Source organism: Hippopotamus amphibius, chromosome X (genome assembly GCF_030028045.1).
Source record: "Hippopotamus amphibius kiboko isolate mHipAmp2 chromosome X, mHipAmp2.hap2, whole genome shotgun sequence".
Classification (NCBI taxonomy): domain Eukaryota; kingdom Metazoa; phylum Chordata; class Mammalia; order Artiodactyla; family Hippopotamidae; genus Hippopotamus; species Hippopotamus amphibius.
In genome coordinates, this window is record NC_080203.1 from 43,420,037 (window position 1) to 43,433,045 (window position 13,009).

General features: G+C 37.4%; 1 protein-coding gene across 1 annotated transcript in view; it reads right to left on the reverse strand.

Annotated features, from left to right (window-relative positions):
* The window catches only part of NRK (Nik related kinase), a 142,316-nt gene that overhangs the window by 22,251 nt on the left and 107,056 nt on the right, over positions 1 to 13,009 (reverse strand). The window contains exons 17-19 of the mRNA XM_057718596.1: positions 4,225 to 4,322; positions 2,844 to 3,205; positions 975 to 1,311 (exon numbers count right to left, since the gene is read on the reverse strand). Coding sequence (XP_057574579.1) covers positions 975 to 1,311; positions 2,844 to 3,205; positions 4,225 to 4,322 — 797 coding nt within the window. The remainder of the gene's footprint in view (positions 1 to 974; positions 1,312 to 2,843; positions 3,206 to 4,224; positions 4,323 to 13,009) is intronic.

The window sequence follows — 13,009 nt, forward strand, 5'->3', positions numbered from 1 at the left end:
ACTCCCTTTGTTATACAACAACTTCCCACTGACTATCTATTTTACAGTTGGTAGTATATATACTTCTCTTTTAAAGTGTATGTGTTAACAGTTCCTCAAAAAGTTAAAATAGACGCTAACAATTCTATTCCTGGGTATATAGCTCAAAGAATTAAAAACAGGGGCTCCAACAACAGATACTTGTACACCAATGTTCACAGCAGCCAAAAGTGAAAATGACCCAAGTGTCTATGAACAGATGAATGGATAAACAAAATGTGATATATTCATACTATGGAATATCATTCAGCCTTAAAAAGGAAGGAAATTCTGATACATGCTACAAAATGGATGAACCTTGAAAGTACTATACTAAGTGAAATAGACACACACAAAAGGACGAATATTGTATGATTCTGCTTATATAAGGTACCTAGATAGAAAGTAGAATAGCGGTTATTAAGAACTGGGGGAGTACAGGAGTGTAAAGCAATTATATTCCAATAAAGAGCTTAAAAGAAAAAGAACAACAACAACAAAAAGAACTGGGGGAGGGATAATGGGGAATTAATTGTTTGCTTGAGATGATAAAAAGTCTGCAGAAATGAATAGTAGTAATGGTTGTAAAACACTGTGATTGTACTTAATTCCACTGAATTGTACACTTAAAATGGTTAAAACGTAAACTTTTATGTTATGTGTATTTTATCACAGTAAAACCTCCCAGAGAAAAATGTATGTGTTAAGAGACCCTTTCCCAAGTATGCGACCTGAGTAAAGAGGTAAACAAAGAAGATATTTTTGTCCCTGGAAGAAAATAAGAACCACCAAAATTAGAAGAAATAAAGATCTATCTACAGCTATAATTAAAAATGTTTACGGCTTTGGGATAGAAGTTTAAAATATATTTGTAATGACTGAAACTATGACATATCACATGAAGAACCACATTCACAAGGAGAGGAATTCATTCTCCTTTTCAAATGATACATTACCTCTGGTTGATGTTGAAATTCATGGGATGCTGGTCTCTCCAATACTGGATCTTCTGTCTCTGAGCAATTTTCTTCTCCATTGAGTTCAAGGGCTTCTCTCTTTTCACTGGTTCCACTGACTCCCTCATTTCCATTACCCTCTTTGCCTCTTCTTCCACTGCCTGTATTGGCTCTATGTCCTTCATGATCTCCAGTGGCTGCACTGTCCCCACTGGCTGTGCTTCCTCCGTGGCTTCCACTAGCTCTCTGGCTTCCATTGCTGCTGAAAGTTCCTTCTCCTCCATCACTTCCATCTTTACCATCTTGCTTGTAGCTTCCACCTCTGCCACAGCTTAGCCTGATAACAAGATCCAGTTAATGATAGAAAACCACCCAACAAAAACATATATGAAAGTCAACAAATGAAACAAAATTAGGATGCCTTACACATATATTCCACCTCCAGGCATGTTTTTGCTCTATGTGAACACTACTGGTATGATATAGATATGAAAAATGCCCCTAAATCCTGTTAATCTTAAATACTGAATTAATACCACAGACATTATCAATTCCCTGGCTGCATTTGGATGGCAGATGGAAGAGAACTTGCATCCTTTATTAGGAACATGTGTTAGGTTAGTAGCAATAATATGTTTTTTTCTTAAACCATAGACTACTTCATGCATTAGCAACTTCACAGCCACATGAATGATCAAGCCCATATTTTTGGTTCAACCACAGCATATTTAAATAATTCTTGTAATATATGTAATTTATGTTAATTTAAACACATGCCTTGATTTTAAAACATGTGTATTGTCCACTTTGCAGCAGATTTCCATTGATTGTTCTACTACTATCACCAGGAACTTCAGTAATAGAGATCTCATTAAGATAGTCACTTAATTATTTGCTAAGAACACCAAGCTTAGCAAAATGTCTCAATGATCTTTTGCATGAGACAACATAAATATGCATCTATGATAATTATAAAAGCAAACGAATTTGAGAACAGAATTCCTGCTAGTTTTTTAGTTGGCAAAAAAGAAAAAATGTTGAATAATCTGTAGTCTCTTCTGTCATGTATATCCCCAGTAACATCTGAAAATTAACAAAACAAAATATGGATTTCAATATTATAAAGCAAACATTTCTCCCACTGTTAATTATTTTTCTAAAAATATAAAATAGACTATATTAATGAATCATCTTTGAGAGCAGTTTAAATACAAACCATAAGCATATGTAAATAAGAACACACTGGCTGTTTATAGAACAGAAGCAAGTAACTATATATATAGCAAAGAACTGGTGGTATGCCAAAAACACTACTTCAGTAAATATTATCACTTTGATCAGCTACTCTATAAGAAGATAAAATTGAACGAGCACTCAGTTTAGTCACAGTCGTTTTCAGAATCCCAAGGATAATGCTATGTTAGCAAGTTAGAGCTTAAAACTATCAAGTGAGTATCATATTTGCATTTCATTTTTCTCAGCAAATTTAGAGATTTTGTTCACAAACATCAGGGCTTCACCTTACAATTATTAAGAGGTACACTACTTAGTTTGTCACCCCATTTCTCACACTCATTGTATTTTATAAGGTAGAATGATTCAGTAACATTAATTTTAATGGAAACAGACAATTTCAGTTATAAAGAACCTAATAAATAGCTGAATGCTAATAAAATACAGTATTCCAAGAAATGCAAAATTGTTTTGCATTAAAATAATTTAAAATCTATTATTTAAAATCAACTATTTACCAATATGCAAATACAATTCATTCACCCTCTTGGTAATACATTTTGAAAGTAAACCAAAGATGCAAATAGTTTTGAAATTATAAAACATGGATAATGCAAGTAATCCAGAAAAACCAACCTTGGCCAACAAGGAGCATCATCATGATTATTGCCTTTGTTAACAACCTCATCATTGTCATCATCACCATGGTCTTCACCAACATCATTAGCCTGATCAATCTGGTTATCCACCTCATCACTGCCATTGTCATGGTCATAAGTATCTTCATAAGCATCATTAGAATCATCATCATCACCATCAGTAACAGCACCAGCATCATAGAGTTCAACATAATCACCATCCTCTTCAGGTGGCTGAATGACAGGTGCAGGAGTTAACCAATCATTCCGGAAGATTTCAGAGAGTGCATTATAGCCTACCCATTCATTTGTCAAGTAAACGGGGGGTGATATTTTTCCTACTTTAAATCCATCTGGAACCTGTGTGCACAAGAAAGGTTAATGTAGTCTCTAGTAGCCTTTCATTTTCTTCTAGATTGGAAAGTTTCCAAGCTGACAATATTTTTAAATATATTTTCAATTCAAATGAAGATGTTCACTCACTAGATAGAGCCAACATTTTTGTGAGGATGAGCTGCCAAAAGCCAAACCTCGGGCTGTGATCATTAATGGCCTTTCTGGATCACACAGGGCAAAATTTACTCATTTTTTTTTTATTAGCCCTACTTATTTGCTGAGAACTAGACATTTGGTTTTGGTGCTGGAGAAGAGAACAGATGATTTGACACTCTACAGAAGACAGTCACTTTTTCCCTTTTGTTTTATCCTTTCATATTGGGATTAACACATAGCTCTTAAAATATGTTAATTTCCCAGCTCCAGTTTTATACAAAATAGGTTGTAATAAAGTAATGCAAACAATTCTAAGAAGCAAATTAATATAAATCCACCTTTAAGTATGGTATAGGTCCTATAAGCAACCTCTGGGCAATATGAAAGGGGTGTATGTGCAGTAGGGTGGAGGTAATTACAAAAGTAAAATAGAATGATCTGAAAGCACACAGCAAAAATAATAAGACCTTTTTATTTGTGAAATTAGAAAGCATTTTATTTTTCACTAAATGTTTTATCTTTATGCATTGCCTCATCATCCGAGAAATGATATTAGATAAAAATTGAGCATCTAAACTTTACTCCTTAATTTGAGATTAGCTCCTACAAGCAGGTTTTTATCACGCCTCTCTTGAATATATTCAGAACAAGAATGTGAAAGTAGAATATTTTATGATCAATTAAATGTTTTTACACTTCAAATTTAATTTCTAGATTTCATATTCTTTATACTGACATAGCAATAGAAATCTATATTTGAAAGATTAATTTAAAAACTGAACACTTTAACTTTTCCCTCAAATGAAGATGAAAATATATATGTCAAAAGAAATTGAAAATTAAAAAGAACCGATATAAATACGTTAAGAATTAAGATGGAAACCTACATGGATGTCAACCAACAACCTCTGATCAATAGTAGAATAAGGTGGTGATGACTGGGACCTCCTCCTTGTCACCGGACTCTCTTCCTCAGAAGAAGATTCTGTAGAATGTGAAAAAGACATTAGTAACAATGGTGATCACAACTATCGACTTCATTTTTATAGTGTACCAGTTCAATCCCTTGGTATTTTTCTTGTAGCTTCTTTTCATTCAGGAGATATCATTTGATAAATCCTTATGGGGCCAAGATCCTATGTTCTGTTTTCACAGGTAGTGACAAGCTCAAGATTTGTTCTGTTAGATCTACATGGCTTTTTTGTTTTGAATATTAAGTGTACACTTGCTAAATACTTCTATCTGTGTAAAAAGGTACACAGTAAGACTGGTATACAGATAGTCTCATGAGAAAAAAAAAAGAGAATGTATCAAGAATAGGAAGGGCTGTGTGGTATTTCTGGCCTCCTATACTAACCAGTAGAAAAAGAGCCCAACAATATATTAGAAAATGATAGATTAGACAAAACTTTCAAGAGAAGAGTTGATTCCTGAATCTTAATCCCCTAATTTACACTCAATGATATATCCTGAAGTATTTCAATACAGTTGAGAACTGAACAACAGAAAAATGGCAAATCTTAGCCTTTTGTACAAAGCTGGGAACCTCTCTATAGAAGCGCTCTGCAATAGAACTTTCTGCAGTAATAGAAATGTTCTGTATCTGCATTGTCCAATACAGTACCACTATCCACACATGGCTATTAAGGATTTAAAATGTGGTCAGTGTGTCCGAGAGGTTGAATTTTAAATTTAACTACATTTTCATTTTAGTTTTAGTTTTAATTTTAATAGCCACATTTTGCTAGCTGTATCACATAGCACAGCTCAATTCTATAGTGTAAATATTTCCATTTAAAATGCAAATTTGGGGCTGGAAGATGGCGGTGAAGTAGGACATGGAGTGCATCTCTCTCCACAGATTCATCAGGAATACATCAAAAGGTGCAATAATTCCGATAGAAAACCAGGTGAACACTAGCAGAAGACCTTGGACACCAGAAAGGACTGCAAAGATCCTGACATAACTGGGTAGGACAGAGGGGGAAAAAAAGGAGAGTAGAAGAAAGGAAAGGGATGGGTCCTACACCCTGGGGTGGGGGGAGCTGAAACAGAAGAGAGATTGCCGAATTCGGGAAAACCCCCCTTATCTGATGGGAAACCCTCACTCCAACAGGGAATTTGATTGGGTCAGGAGGGAGGCATTTGGGACTCTCCAAAGAGGGTGAAGCATGGCAGAAGGGAAAGAGTGAGAAACCATGGCTCTGCATGTCCCAGACTGAGACGTGGGTTCACAGCTGTACAGGGGGTCTGGGAGCTGGAATGTGGGAACTGGAGAACTGGTTCAGGGTGGGAAACATTGTTGGCTGTGGGGAGACAGACTGAGGGGACAGGAGGGAAGAAATCCGCAGTGGAGAATGCCTATTGCAGAAAGCTGGGCAGCCATGGCGATGGTGCACTACTGCTGACTCACAAGCAGTGGGGAGAAGCCACTGTTGTAGCCTCTCTTTCAGAAGAGCCAGAAGAAGTCTGCAGAGAAGGATATCTCTGGAGACATTCTGCTTATACCTGAGCCCACCGGCTTCCCTCTGTAATTGGCACTTCTGCTGCCAGGGCTCCCACAAGCCAAGCAGGGCACTATTGCTGACTCACTTGCTGGGGAATTAGCCGCTGTTGTAGCCTCTCTTTCGGCGCCTGCGGCAAACAAAGGGAGCTCCCCTCTGGGCCTGGCTGTCACAGTCAACAAGGGATAGAAAAAGCCCCCCAGGGGGGCTGGCCTCCTGCTGAGAACGAGAAGAAGTCTGCAGAGTGGACCAGCTCTGGAGACATTCCACTTATACCTGAGTCTGCGGGCTTCCCTGTGCAATAGGCACTGCCACCACTGCCAGGGTTCCTGGGACTCAGGAGGGGCACTACTGCTGACTCACATGCAGGGGAAGGAGCCACTACTGTATCCTCCTTCTCCCCACATACTGGGGCCTACTGATGAACAACAAAGGAAACTTTGCTGGTTGCAGAGTAACACAAAAAACCCTCGAGGGCTGCCCATCAGGCACCTTGCGCTGGGCACAGTTAAAGAACCACACTAAGGCCAGATTTCCTATACCCGTGGCCATCAGCAGCCTTGCACATTTGGCATCATCCCAGGGGCTCCTGCAACCCACTACTGTTTAGTCACACTCAGGGAGAGGTGCCACTATGAAAGCTTCTCTCTCCCCACACATCTGCATTTGCAGATGAACAATAAAGGAAACTCTCACTGAGGCAGACCCAAACAGCTCCAAGGCAGCCTCAGGACCAGACTCTGGCAGTTAGACCACATGCAAAAGCAGGGGAAAAACCAAAGCTGAACACCAGGGATAGGGGGATTAAGGAAGAGGTTCTAAAATATTTCCATCAGATATACACGCTGCAGACTAAATCCCCATGATCAGCTAGGTAGACCCTATGACTTTGGAATATCTGAATAGACAATGAATGTTCCCACAAATGAAAAAGGTCTAGCTCTGGCAACTGTGTACTGTGGGAGCAAGTACACACAGGAACTGAGCCAGATCAGAGCCTAAGTGGACCCCATAGGATCCACAGCAGGTCCAGAGTCCAACCCAGAGGCAGAAGAGGGCCTCTTAGAGAGGTGAAGGTGGACTGAGGCTCAAGGCGTGTACAAGGACACGTACAACTGAGACCTCAAGGAAACAGAATTATTATTATTAATTCTATTGATCTGGTCCATTCTGTAGTCAGTTCTAGCTTTTTTTTTTTAAATTACCATCATAGTCTGAAGGGATTTTCATGTTTTATAACATATTTCTTATTCTAATTTTACTTTTAGCCTTTTTATATATTTCTATTTCTAGCTAGCTTTTTTGTAGTGCTGAATTTATCTCCCCTATCTTCTTTTCTTCTTTATCTTTAATACATTTGTATTTTTTTCTTTTTATGTTTCCAATCATACTATGCTCTTCCATTGCTCTCTGTTTTATCTCTTTTTATTTTATTTTATCTTATTTTACTTTTAATCAACATTATTGGTCTGCTTTGTTTCCTTGCTTTAATCTTCAGATGACAAACCATTTTGGTTTTTGTTATTAGGTTTTGTCTTTATCTTAGTTCTAATTACAATTGTTTGATTTCATTTTGGGGATCCTCAGTCTAACTGGTTGTGCTCTTGCTCTTTGTTATATTTGCTCCCTGATTCTATTTGCTCCCTGTTATATTTGGTCCTCGTTTTCACAATTTCCCTGTGTGTTTTTTGTTTGTTTGTTTGTTTTTGTTTTTTGTTTTTTCTTGGTTTTGAATTTTTGTTGGTTTTCTCTTTAATTGTCTGAATGCGTTCTGGGGTTCTTCAGTCAGGTTGTTCTAGTGCTTTATGTTCTATCGGGTTCTGCTTTTGTGTTTCTTGTGCATGTACGTGTTTCCTTGATTCAGTATTTGTTTGTTTGACTTCACCTTTAACCATTATTCTGGGACTTGGATAGTCTTTTTTAATCCCCTTTATTCCTGGGACTAGTGACCTCTGGAGTCTGGATTCCTTGACCAGAAGTCAAGTTGGAGACTCTGGGGAGGGAGCACTAAGTCCAGGACACTAGACCACTAGAGAGTCTTCAGCCACAGGGAAAATTAACTGCAGAGAATTCTCATGGAGGCCTCTATCAGAGTTTAAGCCCCAGCTTCACCTGACTGCCTGCAACTGCCAGTGCTGGAGACCTCACACGAAACTACAAACAAGACAGGAACACAAACCCATCCATCAGCACACAGACTACCTAAAGCCATATTAACCTCACAGATACCCTACAACACACCACCTGACATGGCCCTGCTCATCAGAGGGAAAAGACTCAAAGCCACACACCATAAAGAAGGCACCACACCCTCCCATCAGGAAGCCTACTCAAGACACTGGACCAAGCCCACCATAGAGGGCAAAGAACAGAAACAAGAGGAATTACTACTAGACAGCATAGAGAAAGGAGACAGCAAATACTATGAATTAGACAAGATGAGAAAACAAAGAAACAACTTTCAGGCAAAGAGCAAGATAAAAACCCACAAGACCAAATAAATGAAGAGGAAATAGGCAAATTGCCTGAAAAAAAATTCAGAGTAATGATAGTAAGGATGATCTAAAATCTTGATTAAAAAAAGAGGAAATACAAGAAATTTAATAAGGACCTTGAAGAACTAAAGAGCAAACAAACAGTAATGAACAACACAATAACTGAAATTAAAAATACTCTAGATGGTATAAACAGCAGAATAACTAAGGCAGAAGAATGAGTAAGTGACTTGGAAGATAGAGCAGTGGAAATAACTGCCAAGAGCAGGAAAAAGAAAAAAGAAAAAAAAAAAAGAATGGAAGACAGTCTCAGAGACCTCGGTGACAACGTTAAGCACACAAACATTCGAATCATAGGTGTCCCAGAAGAAGAAAAAAGGAAAGGGTCTGAGAAAATATTCGAAGAGGTTATACTGGAAAACTTCCCTAACATGGGAAAGGAAATAGTTGATCAACTCCAAGAAGTACAGAGAGTCTCATACAGAATAAACCCAAGGAGAAACACACCAAGACACATATTAATCAAAGTAAAGAAAATTAAACACAAAGAAAAAATATTAAAAGCAGCAAGAGAAAAGCAACAAATAATATATAAGGGAAAACCCATAAGGATAACAACTGATCTCTCTGCAGAAAATCTGCAAGCCAGAAGGGAGTCGCAGGAGATAATTAAAGTCTTGAAAGAGAAGAACCTACAGCCAAGACAACTCTACCCAGCAAGAATCTCATTCAGATTCAACAGAGAACTCAAAAGCTTTACAGACAAGTAAAAGTTAAGAGAATTTAGCACCACCAAATCAGCCTTACAACTGCTAAAGGAAATTCTCTAGGCAGGAAACACAAGACAAGGAAAAGACCTACAAAAACAAACCAAAAAGAATTAAGAAGATGGAAATAGGAACATACATGTCAATAATTACCTTAAAGGTAAATGGATTAAATGCTCCAACCAAAAGACACAGACTGGCTGAATGGATGCAAAAACAATACCCTTATATATGCAGTCTACAAGAAACCCACTTCAGACCTAGGGACACACACAGACTGAAAGTAAGGGGATGGAAAAAGACATTCCATGCAAATGGAAGTCAAAAGAAAGCTGGAGTAGCAATAATCATATCAGACAAATTAGACTATAAAGACTATTACAAGAGACAAGGAAGGACACCACATAATGATCAAGGGAACAATCCAAGAAGAACATATAACAGTTGTAAATATCTATGCACCCAACATAAGAACACCTCAATACATAAGGCAAATGCGAACAGCCATAAAAGGGGACATTGACAGTAACAAATTAATAGTAGGAGACTTGAACACCCCACTTTCACCAATGGACAGATCATCCAAACAGGATATAAATAAGGACACACAAGCTTTAAATGACACATTAGACCATCTCGACTTAATTGACATTTATAGGCGATGCCATCCAAAAATTACAGAATACACCTTCTTCTTAAGGGCCCATGGAACATTTTCCAAGATAGATCACATCTTGGGGCAGAAATCAAGCCTTGGTAAATTCAAGAAAATTGAAATCATATAATGCATCTTCTCTAACCACAACACCATGAGACTAGATATCAATTGCAGGAGAAAAACTGTAAAAAAAATACAAAAACGTGGAGGCAAAACAATATGTTATAAAACAATCAAGCAATCCCTAAAGAAATCAAAGAGGAAAACTAAAAATACCTAGAAACAAATGACAATGAAGACACAATGACCCAAAACCTATGGGATGCAGCAAAAGCAGTTCTAAGAGGGAAGTTTATAGCAAAACAATCCAACCTCAAGAAACAAGAAAAATATCGAATAAACAGCCTAACCTTATACCTAAAACAATTAGAGAAAGAAGAACAAAAAACCCAAAAGTGAGCAGAGGGAAAGAAATCATAAAGATCAGATCAGGAATAAATGAAAAAGAAATGAAGGAAACAATAGCAAAGATCGATAAAACTAAGAGCTGGTTATTTCAGAAGATAAGCAAAATTGATAAACCATTAGCCAGACTCATCAAGAAAAAAAGGGAGAAGATGCAAATCAACAGAATTCGAAATGAAAAAGGAGAAGTAACAACCGACACCACAGAAATACAAAAGATCATGAAACACTACTACAAGCAACTATATGCCAATAAATTGGATAACATGGAAGAAATGGATAAATTCTTAGAAAAGTACAATCTTCCAAGAATGAATCAGGAAGAAGTAGAAGATATGAACAGACCAATCACAAGTACTGAAATTGAGACTGTGGTTAAAAATCTCCCAACAGACAAAAGCCCAGGGCCAGATGGTTTCACAGGTGAATTCTATCAAACATTAAGAGAAGAGCTAATACCAATCCTTCTCAAACTCTTCCAAAATATAGCAGAAGGAAGAACACTCCCAAACTCATTCTATGAGGCCACCATCACCCTGATACCAAAACCAGAAAAAGATGTCACAAAAAAAAAAGAAAATTACAGGTCAATATTGCTGATGAATACAGATGCAAAAATCCTCAACAAAATAATAGCAAACAGAATCCAACAGCACATTAAAATAATCATATACCATGATCAAGTGGGGTTTATCACTGGAAATGCAAGGCTTCTTCAATATATGCAAATCAATCAATGTGATACATCATATTAACAAATTGAAGGATAAAAACCATATGACCATCTCAATAGATGCAGAAAAAGTTTTTGACAAAATTCAACATCCATTTATGATAAAAACTCTCCAGAAAGTGGGCATAGAAGGAACTTAACTCAACATAATAAAAGCCATATATGACAAACCAACAGCCAACATCATGCTAAATGGTGAAAAACTGAAAGCATTCCCTCTAAGAACAGGAGCAAGACAAGGGTGCCCACTCTCACCACTAGTATTCAACACAGTTTTGGAAGTGTTAGTGACAGCAATCAGAGACGAAAACAAAAATAAAAGGAATCCAAATTGGAAAAGAAGAAGTAAAATTGTCACTCTTTGCAGGTGACATGATATCATATATAGAAAACCCTAAAAACGCTACCAGAAACCTGCTAGCACTAATCGATGAATTTAATAAAGTAGCAGGATACAAAATTAATGGGGAGAAATCTCTTGCATTCCTATACACTAACAATGAAAGAGCAGAAAGAGAAATTAAGGAAACAGTCCCATTTACCATTACAACAAAAAGAATAATACCTAGGAATAAACCTGCCTAAGGAGGCAAAAGAACTGTACAGAGAAAACTATGAGACACGGACGAAAGAAATCGAAGATGATACAAACAGATGGAGGGACATACCATGTTCTTGGATTGGAAGAATCAACATTGTGAAAATGACTATACTACCCAAAGCCATTTACAGATTCAATGCAATCCCCATCAAATTACCAATGGCATTTTTCACAGAACTAGCACAAGAAATTTTACGATTTGTATGGAAATGCAAAAGACCCTGAAGAGCCAAACCAATCTTGAGAAGGAAAGATGGAGCTGGTGGAATCAGGCTCCCTGACTTCAAACTATACTATAAGGCTACAGTGATCAAGTACAGTATGGTACTGGCACAAAAATAGAAATACAGATCAATGGAACAGAGTAGAGAGCGCAGAGATAAACCCACGCACATATGGGCCCCTTATCTCTGACAAAGGAGGCAAGAATATACAATGGAAAAAAGACAGCCTCTTCAATAAATGGTGCTGGGAAAATCAGACAGCTACATGTAAAAGAATGAAATTAGAACACTTCCTAACACCATACACAAAAATAAACTCAACATGGATTAAAGACCTAAATGTAAGGCCTGACACTATGTAACTTTTAGAGGAAAACATAGGCAGAACACTCTATGACATACATCAAAGCAAGATCCTTTGTGACCCACCTCCTAGAATAATGGAAATAAAATCAAAAATAAACAAATGGGACCTAATGAAACTTAAAAGCTTTTGCACAGCAAAAGAAATCATAAGCAAGACAAGAAGACAACCCTCAGAATGGGAGAAAATATTTGTCAATGAAGCAACAGACAAAGGATTAATCTCCAAAATATATAAGCAGCTCATGCACCTTGACACCAAAAAAGCAAATAACCAAATCCAAAAATGTGCAGAAGACTTAGACATTTCTCCAGAGAAGACATGCAAACGGCTAATAAACACATGAAAAATTGCTCAACATCACTAATCATTAGAGAAATGTAGGTCAAAGCTACAATAAGGTATCACCTCACACCAGTCAGAATGGCCATCATCAAAACATCTAGAAACAATAAATGCTGGAGAGGGTGGGGAGAAAAGGGAATGCTCCTGCACTGTTGGTGGGAATGTAATTTGGTACAGCCACTATGGAAAACAGTACAGAGGTTCCTTCAAAAAGTAAAAATAGAACTACCATATGACCCAGCAATCCCACTCCTGGGCATATACCCTGAGAAAACCGTAATCCAAAAAGAAACATGTACCACAATGTTCATTGTAGCATTATTTACAATAGCCAGGACATGGTAGTGACCTAAATGCCCATGAACAGATGAATGGATAAAGATGTGGCACATATATACAATGGAATATTACTCAGCCATAAGAAGGAATGAAATTGAATTTTTTGTAGTGAGGTGGATGGACCTAGACTCTGTCATACAGAGTGAAGTAAGCCAGAAAGAGAAAAACAAATACCAT